Source organism: Corylus avellana, chromosome ca2 (genome assembly GCF_901000735.1).
Source record: "Corylus avellana chromosome ca2, CavTom2PMs-1.0".
NCBI lineage: Eukaryota > Viridiplantae > Streptophyta > Magnoliopsida > Fagales > Betulaceae > Corylus > Corylus avellana.
The window spans coordinates 41,379,364-41,401,863 of NC_081542.1; the positions used below are offsets into that span (position 1 = coordinate 41,379,364).

At 36.6% G+C, this 22,500-nt stretch overlaps 2 protein-coding genes across 2 annotated transcripts; one reads left to right on the top strand and one right to left on the bottom strand.

Annotated features, from left to right (window-relative positions):
- Positions 1–1,273: 1,273 nt before the first annotated feature.
- On the bottom strand, positions 1,274–3,143 carry LOC132171901 (transportin MOS14-like). Its single transcript, XM_059583312.1, has 4 exons — positions 3,061–3,143; positions 2,891–2,931; positions 1,653–1,744; positions 1,274–1,513 (listed from the first exon to the last, which is right to left on the bottom strand). Exons 1-4 carry the CDS (start codon positions 3,118–3,120, stop codon positions 1,287–1,289), a joined length of 420 nt encoding a protein of 139 aa, XP_059439295.1. The 5' UTR covers positions 3,121–3,143; the 3' UTR covers positions 1,274–1,286.
- A 356-nt stretch (positions 3,144–3,499) lies between these two features.
- LOC132169804 (uncharacterized) lies at positions 3,500–11,810 on the top strand. Its single transcript, XM_059580768.1, has 12 exons — positions 3,500–3,596; positions 8,565–8,647; positions 8,864–8,958; positions 9,257–9,359; positions 9,471–9,565; positions 9,641–9,703; positions 10,012–10,087; positions 10,176–10,284; positions 10,552–10,664; positions 10,813–10,871; positions 11,262–11,370; positions 11,676–11,810. The coding sequence occupies exons 1-12, from the start codon at positions 3,500–3,502 to the stop codon at positions 11,808–11,810; spliced, it is 1,137 nt and encodes a 378-aa protein (XP_059436751.1).
- The last annotated feature ends 10,690 nt before the right edge of the window (positions 11,811–22,500 follow it).

Consider the following 22,500-nt stretch of genomic DNA (forward strand, 5'->3'; position numbering starts at 1 on the left):
TCGATCGCACTTGGAGTGCGATCAATCGCAACGTCAGTAGGTTTTCGATCTCAAAATGTAGAAAACCTACTGACGTTGCGATCGATCGCACTTGGAGTGCGATCGATCGCAACGTCAGTAGATTTTCTACATTTTGAGATCAATCGCACTGGAGTGCGATCGATCTCAAAATCTCTCAGATTTAGAAAAATCCCTGGACCAATACTACCGGAGCATATCTTTATCAATGTACACTGTCAAGGTCATGATCCAAGTTGGGCCGAGAATACTGAAGCCAAAAATAAGGGAATAAATCAAACATATCAAAATTTCTCGATAATAACATGATGCCAAATGCGTGTGTTTAGTGGTGATGTTTCAATCCAGAATTGCTACTCAGCTAAAAAAGCCATGGAATCATACTTTATGATAAAATAACCAACACCAACACCAGCAAAAGCCCAAGTAAATTGATATTCAACATTCCTAAAAGAACAAGCAATGGTAAACTCCGCACACACTCCACTTTTTCCACCACCCTTGTATCCCATAAAAGCGGAATCCCACCCGAAGCCCCTTCTAGAGTCTAGACATCGTCAATCCTCAAGTTGGCAGCCCCACCCTGGATGATCTATAGAATTCCATTGACCCCTCTACTAGAAGCAGAGCTTCCATGGTCTCCAGCAGCCATTTCACACTAACACAACCTAGAGAAATAGAAAACAGTGACATGCATTCTTTGCTTGGTCGGCCACTTTAGGGAAGATCCTCACTATGGACGACTTAAGGAAATGACATTTAATAGTAGTAGGTTAGTTGCATGTGCAGGAAGAGTAAGGAATTAGTAGGACACCTTCTACTCCACTGCGAGATTGCTTATGCCTTACGGAGTCCTATTTTTGACCTCTATGGATTACAGTGGGTCATGTCGTGGAGAGGAGTGGATCTCTTTGCATGTTGGAGAGGGCAAACTGGTTCTTCTCAAAATGTAGCAGTATGAAAGATAATCCTGTCTTCCTTGATGTGGTATATCTAGAGAGAAAGAAATGATTGTAGCTTTGATGATTGAGAGAGAACGGTGGTGGATCTAAAGGTCTTCTTCAAAATCCTATACCAATGGAAAACTGCCTATGATTGTCTTTGTATTACTAGATATCATGATTTTCTTTATCTTTTTTCTTGCTCTGATTAGATGATTCTCTTGTATACTTCTTATGTACTTGGATTGCGCCTTTCGCTTTTAATAAAATTTCGATTAATTTGAAAAAAAAAAAAAAACCCTTTAATGGGAAACTATTTACTTGATGCTATTGACTCAGTAACATCGTTCTTAAAATACACACTATTAGAAGCTTATTATACAGGCCAAGAAAAAGAAAACATCTACAACCCCATAAATGCAATACCTTTGAAGAATCTTTAAGATGTGCCTTTAGACTCATAACTTGAGGCACAATTACATGAATCAAAGGCATCTGTACAGCAACACCACCAGAGCTTCCTCTTGCTGAGTAATGTATTAATTCAGAGATGACTGCAAAAAAGAAAGGGGATAATGAAAACAATCTAATCGATATTAAAGAGATAAACTATTTTAAGTTATAAATCCAAAACAATAAAGGAACTTTTCAAATACAGTTCACGAAAATATTGGCTTTTCCCAACTATTATACCATTTACAGATGCCTCCGAAATAAACTCAGCATTCAAGCTTGAAAGAGCTGTGTGCACCAAGGGTTGAGAAGCAAGCACAGACCCAGGGATCCTGAAACCAACACAAGATTACTTGACATGTCATCTACAAGCTCAGGAAAATTCACAAGCTACATATGAATGGCACACCAAGGACATCTCTATTTGCCATGCAGAGGCATTCTTAGTCTAGTAAGGTAAATGATGCTTAATATCATGATACACAAATGCAAGTGTGCAACATATATAAATGCATAAATATACATAACATATGTATCTATTGGACTCAAATCAACAAAGCCTTTTGCCCAACTATTTCAAGAAGGCAAAAAGAAATTTTTATGATTATCAGTCCATGCTCACCATCAACCCATTTCCTTTAGCTGTCTTCTCAAGTCTACCCTTGGCACTCACAATTCTCTTACATTTTTTTTTTTATAAGTAATCGAGATTCATTAAGAGCGTAAGACGGCCCTAAGTACACCCCCTTACATTCTCTAACAAGAAATTGAAAAATTAACTTGAAGACAAGACCCCAACTACTCAATTCCCCATCCAATTTCCAATCAGTAAAAGCCACAAAATCCCAAACTCTATGCTTTTTTCTATCACTTAATACATAATCCACAGTCCAACTCTCCAACCCACCACATCTCTTTGTAAAGTAATGATTAAGCTCTCTTACAAAGCCAATATCAGAAGACCCAAAGGATAAGGAAACTTCCAATCAACTACAAGGGGACTGGGTCCCACTTCAAAAATTATATCAACTACAATGGAGCAGCGGTCTGAAGTTGTTTGAGGAAAGCACTTGTATGAAATGAAAGAAACTTTTCTCTTGTCTATCACACCTTTAAATAGACTCCAGTCTATTAAACACTACACTTTCCTGAAAATGCAGTCAATTTAGCTATGCTTTCCTAGGTGGAGGATCTGAATTTGTAAAACCACCCCAGAGCTCCAATAATTGCAAACCACAACTCTTGGGAAAATCTTATAACGTAATTGTATCCACCCATGCACCAGTTATAATGAAAGAATAACAAAATATTTCAGGCCAAAACCTCCTTTAGATTTGAGGGGTATGAGCCACTGATTGATATTTACCAGACTACATAACTTGCAAAAAGTACTCCCCTCTCTGTATAAGAAACAAAATGTTTGTAACAAACTCTTAAATATAAGTATGTACAAGATTCAAAGAAAAGGAAATGCATACCCATGCTTCAGTCGAAGCCAAGATGCAAATGCCTCAAGAACCTGACAATCAATTACATTGAAATGATCCAAAGCCACTTAGTAAAAAATAAAAATCCGGCATCTATTATGTCCCAAATACCAACATAGACTAAATAATTAAAAAGTTTCTGACAAGGTAAAAGCTCCCACCTGCTCCTTGAGTTCATTAATACTCAAACAAGCTGTCAAGATACTTAAAGCAACCTCCATTTGAGAAGTGAGCTCTTTTTCAAATTGCCGGCGCCTTTCCGGACGAGCTGCTATCTTGTAGTTATATACTTCCTGATTGCAAGAACAAAACAGGTAGAGAATCCATAAATCCACCCATCAAGTCTCTCCCTTCCTCCAAATATGAAAGCGACATCAGCAAGAGCCCCAACAGAAACCCATTGTACTGGAAATGCATATGGTCCACAATCACAAGCATCGGGGACCAAATGATCAATACCCAGATCGAAATTCGCCTCCTTGAATCCAAATCCTTGGTCAATCTATAAACCTCATATAACAAGCACAAATCAGACAAGATCACAGTGATTCTTTGGAACAAAACCACAGTGTCGGAGCTATAGTTGAGGCCCTCTTGGAGATGAACGATTTGGGTGTCGATGAGGAGGATGGGATGAGGAGGAGCTTTACGCAGGCTGCTACCCCGAAGAACCATAAAAGCTCTGACATAGATGCAGGTTTGTGAAAACCCCAGGAACTCTGCGTTTAACGAAGCCAAGTAGCCAAGTTTCATTCAAGCATCCCATCCATCAAACACCTTGAGAGCGTGCGAAAAGTTGCAGCTCCATGTCTCTTAACCGTGCGGGTCACTGGGCGCCGAAGTGAGAGAGAGGTGAGCAGCAGGAGAGAGATCGAGTGAGAGGGGGTGTTTTTGAGGGAGTGAGATCGAGAGTGAGAGTGATGAGGGCGGTTAGCGAGGGAAACACAAGTTTCGTGCGAAATATCTAGCGCGAAATAATCCCGGCAAAAATTTTCCCTAAAACAGGGTGGTTCTACCACTTTCCTCAATTAATTCCTTATATATATATATATATATATATATATATATATATGTATATATATATTGATGATTAAGAGAAAATTTATAATTTTATAAAAGTTTTGAGGGTATAAAAGACATTTTATCATTTTTAGATGTTCAATTGAACCTAGGGGCGTAAGTGAAGTAATACAATTCGACAGCTCGCTTGATACCCGCTCGATTAAGCTCGATCTGAACTCGAGCTCGACACGGTACAAGCCCGCTCGTTACTGTTGAAACCCGCGCGATTAATTAGTGATACACGGCTCGCTTGACTCGTTTAAGACTCGAACCGACTCGTTAACTCGTTCATATATATATATATATATATATAAATAGTATATGTTATATGAATAATTTAATATTTATGTGTATGTATTAGTTGACATACTAACTAGTTAGTTCATAAATTAACATATTATTTAGTTAATTAATATATATTAAGTAAATATAATTAAGTAAATGTTACTCAATACTTCTATGTATATTACTTATTTTATTATACATGTGTGTGTTATATATTAGCATTGACATACTAACTAGTAACTAGTTAGTTAATAAACTAACATATTAACTAAGTTAATAGATATTAAATTACTAACTTACTATAATTAACTATAGGTTATTTTGACAAACAAAAAAATTATATGTTACTTAATATTTCTATGAATATATAATATACATACTTGTTAGTTACTATATACTAACTTAGTATTACTATTAAGTTAAGTGGTAGATCACATGATCTAAAGATTATTTGAATTGTAATTAGAAAGAAAAAAAAAATGTAAAATATTATACCATATGATCATATATATCACAAATTAAGTGATTAATATTAGAATCAACAATGTGTTTGTTTAGAGATATATGATGTTGTTATGTTTAGAGTATTATGTTGTAGATATCATTATAAGTTAGATGTTACATCATATGGTCTACTATTATAATTTATATGATTATATAAAATGATCAATTGATGATTAAATCATATGATTATATAATAACAAAATATACATATATAATATGACATAAGTCAGAAGTATACAAACTCATACAAATACAACAATTAAGTACCCAGAGACTTAATAACTAGTTACTTAATAAGCTAACATATTAACTAAGTTAATATATTAAATTACTAACCTAGTATAATTTACTATAGGTTATTTTGACAAAAACAAATTATATGTTACTTAATATATATATATTATACATACTTGTTCGTTAATATATACTAACTTAGTATTACTAAGTAAGTTAACTATTTTCAAAAAACAATGATATGATGATATGTATTATCATTCTAATTACATTAGATCATACTTAATTAGTTAATTAAGTATGATCTAGTGTAATTAGAATGATAATACACATATATGGACATGATCTAATAATGTTTGTTTTTTTTTCTTTTTAAGAAAGCTTTGTCCTATTCTTCATGAATTAAGTCTCATAATATTTAAGTATAATGTATTATCACTATAATTTATATGATTATATGACATGATCAACTGATTATTAAATCATGTGATTATATAATAAAAAATTATACATATATAATATGATATAAATATACAAATACATATTAATACAATAATTAAATATCTAGAGACTTAGTTTCAATGTATGTTATAAGTCAATCTATGTTATACATTACTTTTCAAAAAAAAAAAAAAAAAAGAGTCCATCTATGTTATAAATTTTAATTACACATATGTAATAACAAAAAAAATTATTCTATTTTTTAACCATTTTTTTAACCTTGAGGTTCTTAATATTCATTTTGGTCATTTTTTTAAACCATTTTGTAAACAATTTTTTAAACTATTTCTTAGTTTACTTTGCTTTTTATTTTTTAATTTTATTTTTCTATGTACTCTTTAGGGTCGACTTTCAAAGTCGACCCTAATAATGGGTCTTTAGCGTCCACTTTTAGTGGACGCTATTGGTCATCAATTTTATTTTTTTATTTTTTATTTTTAATTTTTCTATGTACTCTTTAGGGGCGATAAAGTCGCCCCTAATAGTTAAGCATTAGGGTCGACTTTCAAAGTCGACCCTAATAATGGGTCTTTAGCGTCCACTTTTAGTGGACGCTATTGGTCATCAATTTTATTTTTTTATTTATATTTTTAATTTTTCTATGTACTCTTTAGGGGCGATAAAGTCGCCCCTAATAGTTAAGCATTAGGGTCGACTTTAAAAGTCGACCCTAATGATGGGTCTTTAGCGTCCACTTTTAGTGGACGCTATTGGTCATCAATTTATTTTTTTATTTTTTTTTTTAATTTTTTTTACCAACTCTTTAGGGGCGATAAAGTCGCCCCTAATAGTTAAGCATTAGGGTCGACTTTAAAAGTCGACCCTAATGATGGGTCTTTAGCGTCCACTTTTAGTGGACGCTATTGGTCATCAATTTATTTATTTATTTATTTTTTAATTTTTTTTACCTACTCTTTAGGGGCGATAAAGTCGCCCCTAATAGTTAAGCATTAGGGTCGACTTTAAAAGTCGACCCTAATGATGGGTCTTTAGCGTCCACTAAAAGTGGACGCTATTGGTCATCAATTTATTTATTTATTTTTTTTAAATTTTTTTTACCTACTCTTTAGGGGCGATAAAGTCGCCCCTAATAGTTAAGCATTAGGGTCGACTTTCAAAGTCGACCTTAGCGTCCACTTTTAGTGGACGCTATTGGTCATCAATTTATTTATTTATTTTTTTTACCTACTCTTTAAGGGCGATAAAGTCGCCCCTAATAGTTAAGCATTAGGGTCGACTTTCAAAGTCGACCCTAATGATGGGTCTTTAGCGTCCACTTTTAGTGGACGCTATTGGTCATCAATTTATTTTTTTATTTTTTTTTAAGTTTTTTTTACCTACTCTTTAGGGGCGATAAAGTCGCCCCTAATAGTTATGCATTAGGGTCGACTTTGAAAGTCGACCCTAATGATGGGTCTTTAGCGTCCACTAAAAGTGGACGCTATTGCTCATCAATTTTAATTTTTAATTTTTTTTTAATTTTTTCTACGTACCCTTTAGGGTGGACTACTTCAGTATTAGGGTCGACTTTGAGAGTCGACCCTATTGATCTTTTTTTTTTTTTAATTTTATTTTATTTTATTTTTTAATTTTTAGCTTTTAGCGTCCACTTAAGTGGACGCTATTGGTGTACTATCAGGGTCGACTAATTTGGACGCTAAAAGTTTTTTTTTGGCCCCTTAAATTTTTCGCGCCCCTTTAATAATTCCCGCGTGTATATTAGGGTCGACTTATTAGCGTCCACTGTAAAGTGGACGCTAATAGTCACCCTTTCGACCCATTATTAGCGTCCACTTTTATGTGGACGCTAATAAGTAACTATTAGGGGCGACTTTTAAAAGTTGCCCCTAATAGTTGAGTATTAGGGGCGACTTTATAGTCGCCCCTAATAAGTCGCCCCTGATGAGTCAGTTTCTTGTAGTATATATATATATAGACCACTCAACCTCTTATGATATAAATCTTAAGCGATTCTTAGAGGCCCATTTCTTTCATTCGCAAATTCTAAATAAGTCCTTCTACACAAATTTTGGCATTTTTTTTTCGAAAGGATCCTTTGCTGTAAGGGCTTGATGGGCCACAAAGTGGGCTTTGGTTAATACGACAAGTTGGGAAGGCTGTGCTAATCTCTAACTCTGGGCTTGAATTAGTTTTATGAATGAAAATGTTGTTCAGCCAGTACCATTTACCCCTTTAGTGGCTTAGCTAGCTAACTCTGTGTGTATGGGATTAGTAGTCCCATGAGAATAGACTATTCTCAGAAATAGAGTGTTATCAAACAAATAACTAGCTATACCTAGTATTAGCTAGTCCAATCTAAAGGTCTAATTAATGTGGAAGATGGTGGAACAGGAGACACTAGTCAAATTTGGCAAGATGGCACCTGTTCTGTTATATTGCTTTTCTGTACAATTACTGTTCCATAAATTGAAGATGGTAAACAAGCCATGGATGTTTTGTATGAAAATGATAATACCATTGACATTCATTATGCGTGACATGTTGGGATTCCAAGAAGTGCCATGTTTATAAGATAGGTGTGCCAAAGAAGAAGATATTGAAGTGCATTAGTGAAATGATATGACAAATGATGTCAGAAACCTGTAAATTTAAAACAATCTAGTAGTTCATCAGTGGAAAATAAGGACAGATCATATCAGAAATTTGTGAATTTGAAGAAAAGTGTAGAAGCTAGTCAATATTTAATTCTTAATTACATGTGTTTTTGTGTTGAAAAATTAAAAGCAGACCCATTGTCTGACCTATAATATCTAGAGAGTGTGGTGATAATAGTGGCAAGATGTGGCAATGTATGTAAATGTGTTTTTGTGTTGAAAAATAAAAATATGAATTAATGTAGATGTAATCTCCAGGAAGATTTATAGAGTTGACTGAACTTGTTACAGAGGCCATATATAATAGGAAATAGTGTTTGTTTTGATATGAGGAAACAGTCGACTTAATTTTTCAACTGTACACTTTTGCAGGTCGTATTTTTAAACTAGTTTCTGATTTTCTGTTTGTTATTTCAATTGGTCAATTGGTTGTGACTATATTTATGAATTCCGTGCTGTTTAAGTAATTAGTAAATTTGTTTTGGCAGAAAATGGCAGGGAAGGTCACGTAGAAGATGAATTTCCTGAAGTTAAAGTAGACTTTCAGGTAAAAGCTTCTAGAAATCGAGATATAAAAAAATATGAACTTTTACTCCCTACAGTTAAATCATTTCACGTCAGCATGTTTTGCCTTCTAGATACACATTTAATTCCTTACCTGGAATTTTCTAGTTTATTTTTACTGGAATATCACTAAATTTTTTTACTTATCAACAAAAAAAAAAAAGGAATATCACTAAATTTCAGAATACCATGGTTTCAGGAGACATTTTTGGGCCACACAAGTCCAATCAGCCGATGCCGCTTTTCTGCATCTGGGAACAATATAGCCAGTGCTTCTCTGGATGGCACAGTAAGGTACTTTTTTCTGGAATTAGGCGACAGAAAGAGATTAACTGTAAGCGTGGTGATGACTCCTAGTCCCCTATCAGTTGTGTACATTCAAATGCCTACGTGCGGGAATGGACTCAGAGGAGCCGGTTTGAAGAAAGAAAGTAAGAAAAAGAGGAGACAAAAGAAAAAACCTGTAGAACCATCCTGCCTAGGTTGTTGAGCATGCTATAGAGGGCTCCGGGGATCCCCCCCTGTTTAACTTCTTAATTATGTGCTGATTTCAAAATTACTCCCTAATCATTCTCCATTCATTTTAACAAAGGATATGGACGTATGACTCTTCAACTCCAGCATCAAGAAATGCAACAATTTATTGTGGGGCAGAGATCATGTCACTTGACTGGGAGTCTAAGTCTGACCGCTTGGTATGTAAACCTTTTAGAGTAAATTCATGTATGGTTTGATATGGGAATGGTGGTGATTAAATGAGATTGGATATACATACTTTTAAGTTTTGTGGTTCGTTTTGACAAAAGCTTCTCATAGGCACTGCTGATGGAGGCATTAAAGCATGGAATGTTGATGCAAAGAGGGTTGTCTGTGATCTGAGCACAACTGAAGCATTTCCGAGGTTCCTCCTACATATATTATGCCTGTGTTTCTCTTCTTCATTGGTGCTTGCTCTTACATTTCTGTGGTGCTGCAGTGTCTTGGATCTGAAGTGCAGCCCTGTAGAGCCAATTTTTGTTTCTGCGGCAGCATCCAGAGGGTATGTTCTGCTAATAATATTAAGATTCCATATAGAAGTGAAATTCCAGATATTTGTCCTCTCTTTTAAACTTATATTAGACTGAAGTATGATGCTTGCATTGTGTTGTTGAAATGACTTTAGTTTTGGTTTAAACTATTCTTACATAGTTAGGGTGTTTCTTGAGGACATTGATCCCTGTCATATGTAATGTTCAGAAGATTGACCTAGGATTTGTTATTCTTTTCAATGTCTTCCATATGTATAAAATGAATTTGTGCTTCTTTCTATGGGTGCAAGAGACTAATATGGATTCATTTTCTTTCTAGGCACGGCTCAAGTTATATTGACAAATTGGGGTTTGCTTCGTTAACCGTATGGAACATGAAAATGTGGAAGGCTGTGGTATCTGCTGATTCATCTTAGTACCTCATATTTGCATGCAGTTGCTAGTTTTTATTTTATCCCGTAATGATCTTTGCCTTTCATGAAGACAGTCCTTCCACTTGGTAAAGATCCACCTGCAATTACTTCCCTATGCTTCAATCACAATGGGAAGATTTTAGCAGCTTCTGCAACCGATGGAATGATTCACATGTTTGGTATCCTTTTCCTTTTAACTATGTTAGGACCTGGTATCGTGGTCTACATTGTAATGGTTAACATATGTTGTTGCACATACTTGTTCAAAAATTCCTTTTCTGCTGAAGTGGCCCTTCTGAATGCAATTTTGGAGGTTTACTTTGTCCCTTGGCTAGAACAGTACCGTTGTCATTTGGGGAAAAGGAAAGGGTTCCAGTTATGCACAGCTGAGGGCGCCTACACTGACACAGCCATATAGATATGTGAAATCCCTTAACTAGCGAAAGACATGGCTGCTGGTTTGCAAATTACTGGGTGGCCTGCACATGATTCTGCTATAAACTCTATTCTTTTTGGGCCTGATGAGACAAGCATTTTTAGCTTGGGTTCAGATGGAAAGGCAAGTATATATTGATTTTGATGTAAAATTTAGTGAGAGTTTTGAAAATAATGCTCCTTTATTTTTTTCTTTGAAACTTAATGTAATTAGATGTTTTTGCTACCTTATATTAAGTGTAAACCTCACGGAATTAGTTTTGTGGTGTTAGATTTTCGAATGGAGCTTGCAAAATCAAGGTCACGTCCTTTGGTCAAGAAACTGTAGTAGGTAAATGCATTGGTTGGCATTACTTTTTTAACAGTGAATATATTGGTTAAAACTCCCTGGACTGACTAAATTCCAACATTCAACTGTTATCATAGTTCTTGCAAAAAAGTGAGATTGATTAATTGCTTTCTATGTGCAAAATGATGTCATAACCAGTGTGTTGTAGGACTGGGGATTGTTATACCACCTATATGTCAAATTGAAGGATTGTCGACTGATGATGTATTCTTATACCATAGGGCTTCTTTGATGTCTTCCTATACCACTATCATTTTCCCTTTTATGTTTTTCTCCTATTTATTGCTCTCTCTCTCTCTCTCTCTCTCTCTCTAGGTCATTAGAGTTTATAGAATGAAGCTTGATATATAACATGAGTTTTCAATTCTGTAGGTTTTGTGATCCTGAGAGCTCAAAAATTTGCAGACATGAAATGGCTTTAAATGCTAACGGGAGGAGACTATTGGTGACATCTGGTTCAGTAAGAGCACCCATATATCAGGTTTATCTCTTCCCCACCATGCCCCTCTCTCTCTCTCTCATGCATGTGTAGACGCACGCGCTTGCGTGTACACTCACAGACTGGTGCAGACATAGTTGGAGTGGTTTTCCCCTCAAGAAACCACTTGCTAATATATTCGTCTAGATCCATTTGTTTACTAGAGTTACAAAAGTAGACTAGAAGCCGTGCCGGTCATTTTGGTGGTCTGGAACATCCCTGGCAGGAAAATCCCTGCCTGTCAGGTTAATGTAGATACAGGTGGTGCTCCTGTTCTAATCGTAGTTATTGTTGTATTGACTCATCAGGTTCGTGGTCATAGAAATGGGTTGAGAACTCTTCCACATAGTGCTGCTATAACAACTGTTGATTGGCATCCTACTTTGCCCATTTTCGTGACTCGATCAGCTGATAACTCGGTTCGAGTAACGTCTATTTTATAAAGGCCTCACTTCAGTGTCTTTATTCTTGGTCTGTTGGTGGTTGAAGGAAGTTTTCTTAGTTGGTTTTGTTAGTTTAGGTTTGGCACATTCGGTATTGCATGTATGTTGGTGAAAATTATCACCTCAAAATGTGTCAGGAAGAAAATTCTAGAGGCATGTCCGGACCTACAGAAAACGGGTCCGGACACAAAAACCAGCAAGGGAATTTTTGAAGAGCAGGTCCGGACCTCCAGACTCTGTGTCCGGACCTGATTTCCAGAAGCTAAGTATAATGAGGCAGGTCCGGACCTCCAGACTCTGTGTCCGGACCTGATATCCAGAAAGTGAAGATTGAAGGAGATGTCCGGACCTCCAGAAGTTGGGTCCGGACATCAGTTCCAGAGAACGCATTTGTATTGAGATGTCCGAACACACCAATTGGAGGTCCGGACATCACTAGGTTACGAATAAGTAAACCTAGCCATGTCCGGACCTCAGATCCACCATGTCCGGACACGGCAGTATTTTATTGGGTATTTTTCTATTTAAGCTACGTGAGTTTGCTATTGTAACCTACGTATTTTATTGAGAAAAATCAGGGTGCTTAGAGAGAGAGAATTTGTTCTAGATTATTTTTGAAGAGAAAATACGTGAAGCCAATCGGAGTTCCGGTGAAAGGAAATCTTTCAGAAGAATCGTGCCAGATGTTCTGGAAAGGGCTACTGAGGTAGAAGTCAAGTGGGTCACTTGTCGTGTGCAAGGAAGAGTCAAAGGTTTTGTTATTCTTCTTGTATTCCTTATTCTTCTATTTTAGTGAATTGATTTCCTGGGTTTGGCTGCCCCGGAGAGGTTTTACATTTAGAGAGTTCTCTAAATGGTTTCCTCTTCGTAACCAAATTTCTGTGTTCTTGATTGCAAATTTCCTTTCAGTATTTGGTTGATTTTTAACTGCTAAGTTAGATCTGTTTTTTGGATAATTTTTGTAAAACTCCTTGACGGAACAAATTATACGCTTTGGAAAATTCGTATGAGAGCTTATTTTAAATCCATTAATGTTTGGCATATTGTTGAATCTGGATGGACACGTCCAGACAAAACAATTGCTGAATGGACAACGGAAGAAAAAAATTGTGCTACTGCGAATGACAAAGCTATAAATGCTATTTACATCTCTGTTTCAAATGAAGAATTTTCTAGGATTTCTAGATGTGAAATAGCTAAGGAAGCTTGGGAAACGTTAGAAATCACACATGAAGGAACCAAAGTTGTTAGAACTTCAAAAATTCAAATGTTGGTTTCTCAGTTTGAGGAGATTAGAATGCAGGAAGATGAAACTTTTGATGAATTCTATTCAAAGCTTAGTGCCATTAGAAACTCTACCATTAATTTGGGAAAGAAAATGGATGATGCTAAAGTGGTGAAAAAATCTTAAGATCTTTGCCTGAGAGGTTTATTCCCCAAATTGCTGCTATACAACAGAGCAAGGACTTAGATACTATGAGAGTAGAAGAACTTGTAGGTTCCCTTCAGACTTTTGAACTAATTCTACCCAAACTCAAGAAAACAAAAAACATTGCTCTTAAAGCAAAAAATGTTAAAGTCAATTCTTGTGGGTCGTCTGATGAGGATTCTGGGGATGATGAAGGATTTGCCCTGTTTGCTAAAAAATTTAGAAAATTTTTTAGACCCGTGAATGGAAGGTTTAAAAATCGTGACTCAAAAACTCTTGTGAAACCGAAAGGTGAGTTTAGAAATAATCCACGTGAGAACTTAGAGAATGATCAGAAAGATAAGTTCACTAGTGGACGAAAATGTCATGAATGTGGGGGTAGGGGTCATATTCGAATTGAATGTGCTAATCTAAAAAAATCCAAAGGTAAAGCTTTCAATGTCACTCAGAGTGATGAATCAGATGATGAAAAATCCGAAGAAGATGTTGAAGGAGGAGTGAATTATTTAGCTTTTACTGCTTCTTATGATAATTATTATGAGACTGTTAACTCACCTCACATGATAAATGAATCTGAAATTGAATCTGATGATGAGGTGGATTTACAAACTGCTTATAATAACTTGTTTGTAGAATGTGATAAATTGAACAAGCTGAATAGGAAAAATCTGAAAAATCTGAAAGAAGCTGAACTTGAGAAAGAAAGATTAATGAAATCTATGGATGAATGTTTAGCTATTCGAAACACTTTGACTTCTGAAAATCTCATGCTGATTGCTAAAGTGAAATCTCTGGAAAAGAACTTGAATGATTCGAATGATCATTTAAAGAAGTTTTCGAGTGATAAATTGAATCAAATGTTAGGAAATCAGAAACATTCACATGATAGGACTGGATTGGGTTTTAATAAACATGTTAATGCATCTTCTTCAAATGTTGCAACCACTTCAAAAATCATGTTTGTGAAACCTAAAATGAAAAATGTGGAAATTGAGAATTCTTGCTTACCTCAAGAAAGTTCAGAAGATGTGACCAAGAAGAATAAATTGAAATTCAAAGTTCCGGTAAGGACTAACTTCATTCCTACTTGTTTTCACTGTGGTGTCAAAGGTCATACTCGACCAAACTGTTTTCAAATTAGGGCTCAACAACCATGGTCTCAGAAGAATTTCCCTAGAATAGATGAACCTGGAATTGGAAATCAACTAAAAGTTTTAACTGCTCAAGTGAAACTTATTAGTGAAAAGTTAGCTGTTTTGTCAAATTCTGTTGATATAAAAGATATGTCTAATTTAATTGACAAAAATGTGCAAGTTCCTCCTCAAAAGGAACAAGTCTGGGTTAAAAAGAAGGATCATCTATGTCTTGTTGCTCATACTGCCTTAAGTGTGCTTAACTCGTGTTTGTGGTTTCTGGATAGTGGTTGTTCAAAACATATGACAGGTGATAAGTCACTATTCAAAGAGCTTAAAGAAGGCAAAGGAGGTGGAAGCATCACTTATGGAGATGGCAGCAAATCGAAGGTGATTGGTCAAGGAATTGTGGAAATTACCGGTGCCCCTACTCCACAAGAAGTACTGTATGTTGAAGGTCTCCGGGCAAATTTATTGAGCATCAGTCAATTTTGTGATTATGATTTAGTGGTCCAGTTTTCCAAGAAAGAATGCAGCATATTTGACTCTCAAGGAAAATGGTTGATGGGAGGAAAGCGCACTGCTGACAATTGCTATTGTCTCTCCTCAAATTCTCAAATAAATTGCAATAAGGCAACCCTGGACACTGGAGAATTGTGGCATCAACGATTGGGGCATCTAAATTTTCATGATCTGGTCAGAATTTCTAAGACAGAAGCCATAGCTGATCTACCAAAGATTCATCAGGTAGATAAAGGAAAATGTGGCCCATGCCAATTGGGGAAACAAACTAGAACTCCTCACAAAAAGATCTCAGGTATTGTTACCTCTCGAAACTTAGAGCTTCTTCACATGGATCTCATGGGCCCTACACGGACAGCTAGTTTGGGAGGCAAGAAATACATTATGGTGATCGTTGATGACTTCTCTCGATACACATGGGTCGTTCTGTTAAGAGAAAAATCTGAAGCCTTTGCACAAGCTCAGATCTTGTTTCAGAAAATCCAAAATGAACAAGACTGTCTCATCAAGCGGATCCGAAGCGATCATGGCAGAGAATTCGAGAATTCAAGTTTTGAAGATTATTGTGCTCAGCAAGGTATCAAACAAGAATTCTCATCTCCCATAACTCCTCAACAAAATGGAGTAGTTGAACGGAAAAATCGAGTCATACAAGAAATGGCAAGAGTTATGATACATGCTAAGGATTTGGCACAACATTTTTGGGGAGAAGCAATCCATACAGCATGCCATATTGTTAATCGAGTTTTTCTCAGACCTACTACTACCAAGACACCATATGAGCTATGGCGAGGAAAGAAACCCACTGTCAAATATTTTAGGGTGTTTGGAAGTACATGTTACATTCTTCGTGATAGAGAAAACTTGGGGAAGTTTGATGCGAAGAGTGACGAAGGAATTTTTCTTGGATACTCTAATACAAGTCGAGCCAGTCGTGTGTATAACAAAAGAACCAAGACAGTAATGGAATCAGTAAATGTTGTCATCGATGATGAAACTACCAAAGAGCTTTTTGCAGAAGAAGAGCCTCAGGTTGAGGGGGAGCAAGTTGATATGTCTGATAAAACTCATGAACCTCTTAGTCCGAACAGCTCAGCAGTCCGTACTTCAATACCTTCAGATACTGAAGACATGACTCCTTCACCAGTTCCACACTTGAACACTCATGCACCATCCTCCAGAGTCAAACTTAATCATCCTAGAGAAAATTTGCTGGGAAATGTTAATGAAGGATTACGTCTGCGAAACAGGGTGGTCAATCAAGTCACTTATTCTTGTTATCTCTCTCAGTTTGAACCAAAGAAGGTTAATGAGGCATTAGAAGATGAGAGTTGGGTGTCAGCTATGCATGAAGAACTCAATCAGTTTGTTAGGAATGATGTCTGGAAATTGGTTCCAAAACCAAAAGATCAGAATATCATTGGCACTAAATGGATCTTTAAGAATAAATCTGACGAGCATGGTACAGTGGTAAGAAACAAAGCTCGATTGGTTGCTCAAGGATACACTCAGGTTGAAGGAGTGGATTTTGATGAGACATTTGCACCAGTAGCCAGATTGGAATCTATCAGAATTTTGTTGAGCATCTCATGTCATCTTCAGATCAAATTGTATCAGATGGACGTTAAGAGTGCTTTTCTTAATGGCATTCTTCAAGAAGAAGTATATGTAGCTCAGCCAAAAGGGTTTCAGGATCCAACTTATCCGGATCATGTTTACAAGTTGAAAAAGGCGCTTTATGGATTGAAACAAGCTCCGAGAGCCTGGTATGAACGTCTGACAACATATCTTCTTGCACATGGGTTCATCCGAGGACAGGCTGACCGTACATTGTTCATTCGTAGGAAAGGCAGTCACCTTCTCATTGTCCAAATTTATGTAGATGACATTATCTTTGGCTCTACAGTTGACTCACAGGCTCATCAATTCTCTACAGAAATGAAGCAAGAGTTTGAAATGAGTATGATTGGTGAATTGACCTACTTTCTAGGTTTTCAAGTTCAACAATCCAACAAAGGCATTTTTGTATCTCAACCAAAGTATGCCAAAGATCTTGTGAAGAGATTTGGGTTGGATGGAAAAAGTCATGCTCGCACACCCATGAGTACGAGTGTTAAGCTGAGTGCAGATGTAGCTGGAAAATCCGTTGACCAAACTTTATACAGAAGCATGATAGGCTGTCTCCTTTATCTTACAGCTAGTCGACCAGACATATCTTTCAGTGTGGGTGTATGTGCTCGATTCCAAGCTAATCCAAAGGAATCTCATCTGACAGCTGTTAAACGGATTCTCAGGTATGTAAATGGCACAATCAATTTTGGAATTTATTTCTCTACTAATACAAATCTTGAACTTGCAGGATATTCTGATGCTGACTGGGCTGGAAATGCTGATGATCGAAAGAGTACATCAGGCGGATGTTTTTACGTGGGAACGAATCTGGTCGCCTGGATGAGTAAGAAACAAAACTCCATCTCTCTTTCTACTGCTGAGGCCGAATATATAGCTGCTGGGAGCTGCTGTACACAGCTCATCTGGATGAAGCAACTTCTTGCCGACTATGGATTTGATCAAGGAAAAATGATTGTCTACTGTGACAATACGAGTGCCATCAACATCTCAAAGAATCCGGTTCAACATTCACGCACGAAACACATTGACATTCGTCATCATTTCATCCGTGACTTGGTCGAGACCCAGGTGGTATCTCTTGAATTTATGCCTACTAAACACCAATTAGCTGACCTGTTTACAAAACCCCTAGATGGATCTAGGTTTGAGTATCTCAGGAATGCTATTGGTGTATGCGATCTCTCATGATTGTATACATAGAACATGCCTAGAAATTGCACATATTGATACTTATCTATAGCTGTTCTAGGGCAATTTTTTTTGTTTTGTCTGCTTTGCTTTTATTATCTTTACTTCCTTTATTTTATTTCATTTTTTTTAATTGTTAGATATTCAGTTACTCATGTCTTGTGCTCAAATGAAGTTTTCACATATGAGTGGGGTCAATATTTCTGCAATTTACATCTATTGCTCCATATGTTTCTGATATTCTTTGTTTTTCTGAAGACTGTTAAAGGAGTAAAAGTCAGTTTGTTTCTCATGTCCCAAATTGTGCACTTGTTACCCCCATTAGGTTTAGATTTTTGCTATGTGTTTGGAAATTTGGAGCAAACATTTTGTTTGGAAGATAGGCAGTGTAGAATCTTGCCACTTGACCAACTCGTTAGTTGAACCTAGCTCCTAAAAATTCCACCATTCTTAAAAAAAAAAAAAAAGAAAAAAAAAAAGGGCATAAAATAAGCTCAGATGATTTCATTTTGCTTCTGTCTGTCCCTAAAGAAAGAATCAGTGATCAAATCATTGCGGAAATAGATGATTACTAAAGGACATGGTAAAAGAAAATGATCAATCTCAGGGGGAGTGTATCGGATGAGGGAATCTAGGTCCTAACATTATAAGGTTTTACTGTGGTTTGCATTAGACTGCTGGTCTTCATTTACAAAATGTCTGCCTAGATTCACCTTTCATTGATGAAATCTTAGTTAATGGGAGTATTCACACACTACACCATCACATGAGATCTCTGATAATTGCTTACTTGACCGAATTCACAGAATAAGGTTGTGTCGTACATATGGTACATTTATGATGTAAGTGTATATTGTTGACCACTCCGAAGTGTTAAGATTTCATAAGAACACTCATGGGTTACTAGATATCTAAACAATTCTGTTTGTTTACAGTTTTGTTCTCTCTCTGTTTTTCTTAAAAAAAATAAAAATAAAAATAAAAAAAATTAATTAATTAATTAATTAATTAATTACTTATTTTGTTTGTTTTTAAGCTTAGTTTTATTGTTGCGGTCCGGACACTGTGCTTACATGTCCGGACACGCAAACAACTTTGGTTGTATCGCCGGTTCCTTAAAACTCTTCCATTCCAATTGTTCATCTTCCTTGCTCGGCCGAACCATTGTTTTTCTCTAAATTTTTTTTTGTGTTCGTTCGTTTGCTTCTCTGTGTGTCCATTTCCTCTATCTATAATCAACATCCAACAATCCACGGTATGTTCTTATTTCTCCTTTATTTTTTGACAGTTTTTGTGCTCAAATCAAAACTTGGGATGAATATAGTTGGGTTTGAATTTGAACGTCCGAATTGCTGTTGTGATTATTTAGAGTTGATAGTTCTATCTCTTTCACATAAGTGTACTCAAATACATTACCTATGATGTATTTAGGACTCGGTTTTTCTTCCTGCCATGTGTTTGTTCATGCTCACATCTATATGCCTATCATCTGTTTGATAAAATGCCTCCAAGAATCAAATATCCATGTGTGCTTCAATTTCTTTCAATCACATTGATCTCCTTCACTGTTACTTGTCTTTCAATATTGATTGGCATAGCACTAGGAATGCTGTGTATCAAATTCATGGATTGTTCATGGATAATTTCTCTTGCCCATACCTTGTTTGATAAAATATCTCAGTTTTGAAATTGTGTTCCATGTTTGCTCATTACCATGCTTTATTTCGAGACATTCAGTTTTTAGATGTTGGTTGCAACGTGTCAAGATATACATGATGTTTTTTTTTCTCAACTGTGATAATACATAGCTCAATGCCTATTACAAGGTTGATGTAATCCACATTTCAAATCTGTTTAGGTTACATTTTTTTCGATTGTGGGATTACTTTGGATCAAATGTTTCATCTCAAAAATCATTTTCCATGAAAATTTCTTCCATGATTTGAGATATTCGTTTATTTTCTTTGAAATGACTGCAGCAAATGGTGTATCCAATTTCAGAATCAACAATCAGGAGAAAGCGCACTCGTGAAGAAAAATCTGCCCTACAAGATAAGATTTTGACTCGCAAAATTGTGATCGAGCGTGGAGTAGAACAAAATGACCTTCGAGTTGAACCGTTCCGATTCATTCATGACATCTTCCAAGCAAATCAATGGACCTCCTTGTTCATTCCTGTTAGTGCCTACACTCGGTTAGTTCGGGAATTCTACTACAACATCGACGACATTGACTTAGTTGGTCCCCCGTCATTCAAGACCAAAGTATCCGGGAAAACTCTCAATATCACTACTGAACTGATCAGTGAAGTTACGGGAATTCCATTGACAAATGAGAAGCCGCTCCCATTTCTGGATGATGATCCACAACCGACAAAAGCTGAAATCATGGGAGTTCTAAATCCAAGTCAGCAGCTTGTATGGGATGCAGACCTGAACAAAATTCCGATTGGCTATGTTCGGGCTCCAGAGAGATTGTTAACTCGGATTTTATTGCAGAATATTTGGCCAATGTCTCGACATAGTCACTTAACTATCGAACGAGCAATGATGATTTATGGCATCATCAAACGTGTTGAGTTTTGTCTCTGCACTCATATGGTTTTGACCATGATCGAGCTCCATGAAGATCACGCCATTGCATTACCGTATGGCGGACTCATTACAAAGATTTTGCACGCCACTTTGCCAAAGATTTCTGCAAATGAACATCTGGAAGCTCCTGAAGGCTACTTTGGAAAAGGAACTGTGCTGAAGTCAAATGCACAACTTAGACTTCAAGCTCCAGCTGCTCATGCTCCTCCGCTTCTTCAAGACCCCCCAGCTGCGTCTTCCTCAGGCTCATCCGATGCCTCAAGTCAATTCCACCAAATAATCTCCTTACTTCAAGCTCAAGGCCGAAGCATCGAAGATTTACACACCCGCATGACGACTTTGGAAAAAGATGTGAAATCTATCAAGGATCGGCTTTACCAAGAATAAGTTTGTTGCTTGCTTTGCATTCTGGATGCTACACTTTATGTTTTTTGGTTTCCTGAGATATTTTAATTAAACTCTAGAATTTCCATTTTTTTAACTTCCTTTGCCCTTCCGAGACAAAAAGGGGGAGTTGTTTTGATGTGTCAATTTTGTTCCCGAATGGCCAAAGGGGGAGTTTGTTAGTTTAGGTTTGGCACATTCGGTATTGCATGTATGTTGGTGAAAATTATCACCTCAAAATGTGTCAGGAAGAAAATTCTAGAGGCATGTCCGGACCTACAGAAAACGGGTCCGGACACAAAAACCAGCAAGGGAATTTTTGAAGAGCAGGTCCGGACCTCCAGACTCTGTGTCCGGCCCTGATTTCCAGAAGCTAAGTATAATGAGGCAGGTCCGGACCTCCAGACTCTGTGTCCGGACCTGATATCCAGAAAGTGAAGATTGAAGGAGATGTCCGGACCTCCAGAAGTTGGGTCCGGACATCAGTTCCAGAGAACGCATTTGTATTGAGATGTCCGAACACACCAATTGGAGGTCCGGACATCACTAGGTTACGAATAAGTAAACCTAGCCATGTCCGGACCTCAGATCCACCATGTCCGGACACGGCAGTATTTTATTGGGTATTTTTCTATTTAAGCTACGTGAGTTTGCTATTGTAACCTACGTATTTTATTGAGAAAAATCAGGGTGCTTAGAGAGAGAGAATTTGTTCTAGATTATTTTTTGAAGAGAAAATACGTGAAGCCAATCGGAGTTCCGGTGAAAGGAAATCTTTCAGAAGAATCGTGCCAGATGTTCTGGAAAGGGCTACTGAGGTAGAAGTCAAGTGGGTCACTTGTCGTGTACAAGGAAGAGTCAAAGGTTTTGTTATTCTTCTTGTATTCCTTATTCTTCTATTTAGTGGATTGATTTCCTGGGTTTGGCTGCCCCGGAGAGGTTTTACATTTAGAGAGTTCTCTAAATGGTTTCCTCTTCGTAACCAAATTTCTGTGTTCTTGATTGCAAATTTCCTTTCAGTATTTGGTTGATTTTTAACTGCTAAGTTAGATCTGTTTTCTGGATAATTTTTGTAAAACTCCTAGACGTGTGAATAGGTATAATTGGAGTCGTTTTAGAATTTTCAGGTTTGACACTCGCATTCTGAGCAGGCTTTGTTGAATGGATGTTGTAATTCATTGAACAGGTTATTTGTAATGTATTAACCATTCATTTATATAATATCTTTTCAACTTCTTTTATTTGTAACTGCATGTGTGCTTTGCGTGTGAGCGATAGTGTAGGGCTGCGGTTCCATGCTAATATTTTTAAGGGAAAACTTTACTTTAGACTTTTGAACTATCACACGATTTGACATACCCCCCTCGAACTTTGAAACCTGTCAATTTGGACTACTGAAGTTTTAATTGCAGTCAATTTGAATTCTTCCGTCAAATCGCGTGGTAGTTCAGGCGTCTAAAGTGAAGTTTTCCCTATTTTTAATATTCCCTACGCATTTGCAATGTGATATGTGTTGATTTCATAGATGCTCTAATTTGTGTATTGGGATGTGTATAGTACCTTCAAAAAAGGGATTTGGATTCTCCCAATTGGGAAGAGATTGGAGATTCTTCAATTGTTAATTGTGACAATTTTAAATCCAATGGTCTATAAAATCATTTAAATCTCGGTAAAACAAAAGCTAGCATTTAATGCTTCGGTTATACAAAAGTAGCTGACATTCTATAGACCATTGGATTTAAAATGAAGGGCTGTGATTAACAATTAGAGAATCTCTAATTTTTCCCCAATTGGAGGGAATCTCAATC

Bases quoted from the DNA above. Each gene is read 5' to 3' on its own strand.
- LOC132171901 (XM_059583312.1), bottom strand. From the start codon at position 3,120: ATGGAGGTTGCTTTAAGTATCTTGACAGCTTGTTTGAGTATTAATGAA. The intron at 2,932-3,060 runs GTGGGAGCTTTT...ATTGATTGTCAG, and splicing joins TTAATGAACTCAAGGAGCAG to GTTCTTGAGGCATTTGCATC. The intron at 1,745-2,890 runs GTATGCATTTCC...TGTTGGTTTCAG, and splicing joins TGGCTTCGACTGAAGCATGG to GATCCCTGGGTCTGTGCTTG.
- LOC132169804 (XM_059580768.1), top strand. From the start codon at position 3,500: ATGAACGATTTGGGTGTCGATGAGGAGGATGGGATGAGGAGGAGCTTT. The intron at 3,597-8,564 runs GTTTGTGAAAAC...GTGCTGTTTAAG, and splicing joins AAGCTCTGACATAGATGCAG to TAATTAGTAAATTTGTTTTG. The intron at 10,665-10,812 runs GCAAGTATATAT...TTGTGGTGTTAG, and splicing joins GCTTGGGTTCAGATGGAAAG to ATTTTCGAATGGAGCTTGCA.